The following is a 1,500-nucleotide window of genomic DNA, read 5'->3' on the forward strand; positions in this document are numbered from 1 at the left end:
TATATATATATATATATATATATATATATATATACATATACTGACATACATTCATACATGTATAGACACAGACATGCATGCAAGTATTCATACACACACATGTGCATAGTTATACATCCACATACATACACATTTAAATATGTATCTTCATATACTGACAATTAATTACGTGTATACATGTATGCATACATCTCTATAAATATGAGGAAAGCGTAAGTATTTTATTTAGTTGTATGTAAAAATTATTGCAATGGGGGAGAGAGAGTTATTTGAGTGAAAATAAATTATAAGAATGCAAAAGCTTTGCATATAAATAGAGACATGCGGACACACACAAACACACATAAATATGCATATACTAGTACACTCACATACACAATTATGCATGCTCAATTTTGTTTAGTTGTATTTGACAAAAATATATCAGGAGGGGAGAGAATCATGTAAGTTTATGAATAATTTTGAAGAATATAGGTGTTTGTATAGAAAAATTATATAAACAAATAAGTAAATAGGCACATATTAACTTAAATTGAATATACATATATATATATATATATATCATCATCATCATCATATATATATATATATATATATATATACACAAGTATAAATAAACAATTAAATAAATACATAGGTACACATTGATTTAAATAGTATATACATATGTATATGTCCATACACATGTACATATATTCACACACATACACATTCATATATATACCTATACATATACATGCACACATATATACATACATATAGATAAATTTGTATATTTATAATTACATTTATTTTATTTGAAAATAAGCTATATATTTTTATATATATACCTATTATTTTCACTCCATGAAAATACTATATTTTGAACCAGTATTTCCTTGGATGAAACCATCCCTTCATGAGGTTAACACAACCTCTAATATATATATATATATGTGTGTAACTTTCATATATACACATAAACATGCCCGCACACACACACACAGAATGATATGAATATGAAATATTCTTTTTAAAATATAAATAAAATTAAAATATATAAACAATATCCAGGGGATATAATAGGTATTACATATATGTATGAATATAGAAATATAAAAGAAAAACAATATGACGGCTACCTGAACGAAACTGGAAGTTTGCAATATTATTTTATTCACTTAGATTTACATGTCTACACTTTTATTACCTTCAAACTATTCTCCATTTGAAGCAATGCATCAGTCCAGACACATTTTTCACTTTTCAAAGCAGTTCTGCAACTCTTGTGAAGTGATGCTTTTTAACACCTCCATTTCCTTTATTTTTATTTTTTTCACCACCTCCACATCTGCAGAACATTTTCCATCTAGGATTTTTTCATTTGGGGTAACAAAAAGTGATTGCTGGAAGATCGGGTGAATAGGGAAGATGGGTAAGCAGGGTCTTGTCATCTTTTGTCAACAACTCATACTCTCCCATATTCCCAATGAAGCAATTGCTCTAAAAAATATAATAATT

General features: G+C 26.7%; 1 protein-coding gene across 1 annotated transcript in view; it reads left to right on the forward strand.

Moving 5' to 3' along the window:
- The first annotated feature begins 201 nt into the window (after nt 1–201).
- Nucleotides 202–1,500, forward strand: part of LOC106873961 (adhesion G-protein coupled receptor G6) — a 72,015-nt gene continuing 70,716 nt past the window's right edge. Inside the window, exon 1 of the mRNA XM_052971313.1 lies at nt 202–212. Within this exon, the coding sequence (XP_052827273.1) occupies nt 202–212 (11 nt within the window). The remainder of the gene's footprint in view (nt 213–1,500) is intronic.

The sequence above is a fragment of the Octopus bimaculoides genome, chromosome 10 (genome assembly GCF_001194135.2).
Source record: "Octopus bimaculoides isolate UCB-OBI-ISO-001 chromosome 10, ASM119413v2, whole genome shotgun sequence".
NCBI classification, from domain to species: domain Eukaryota; kingdom Metazoa; phylum Mollusca; class Cephalopoda; order Octopoda; family Octopodidae; genus Octopus; species Octopus bimaculoides.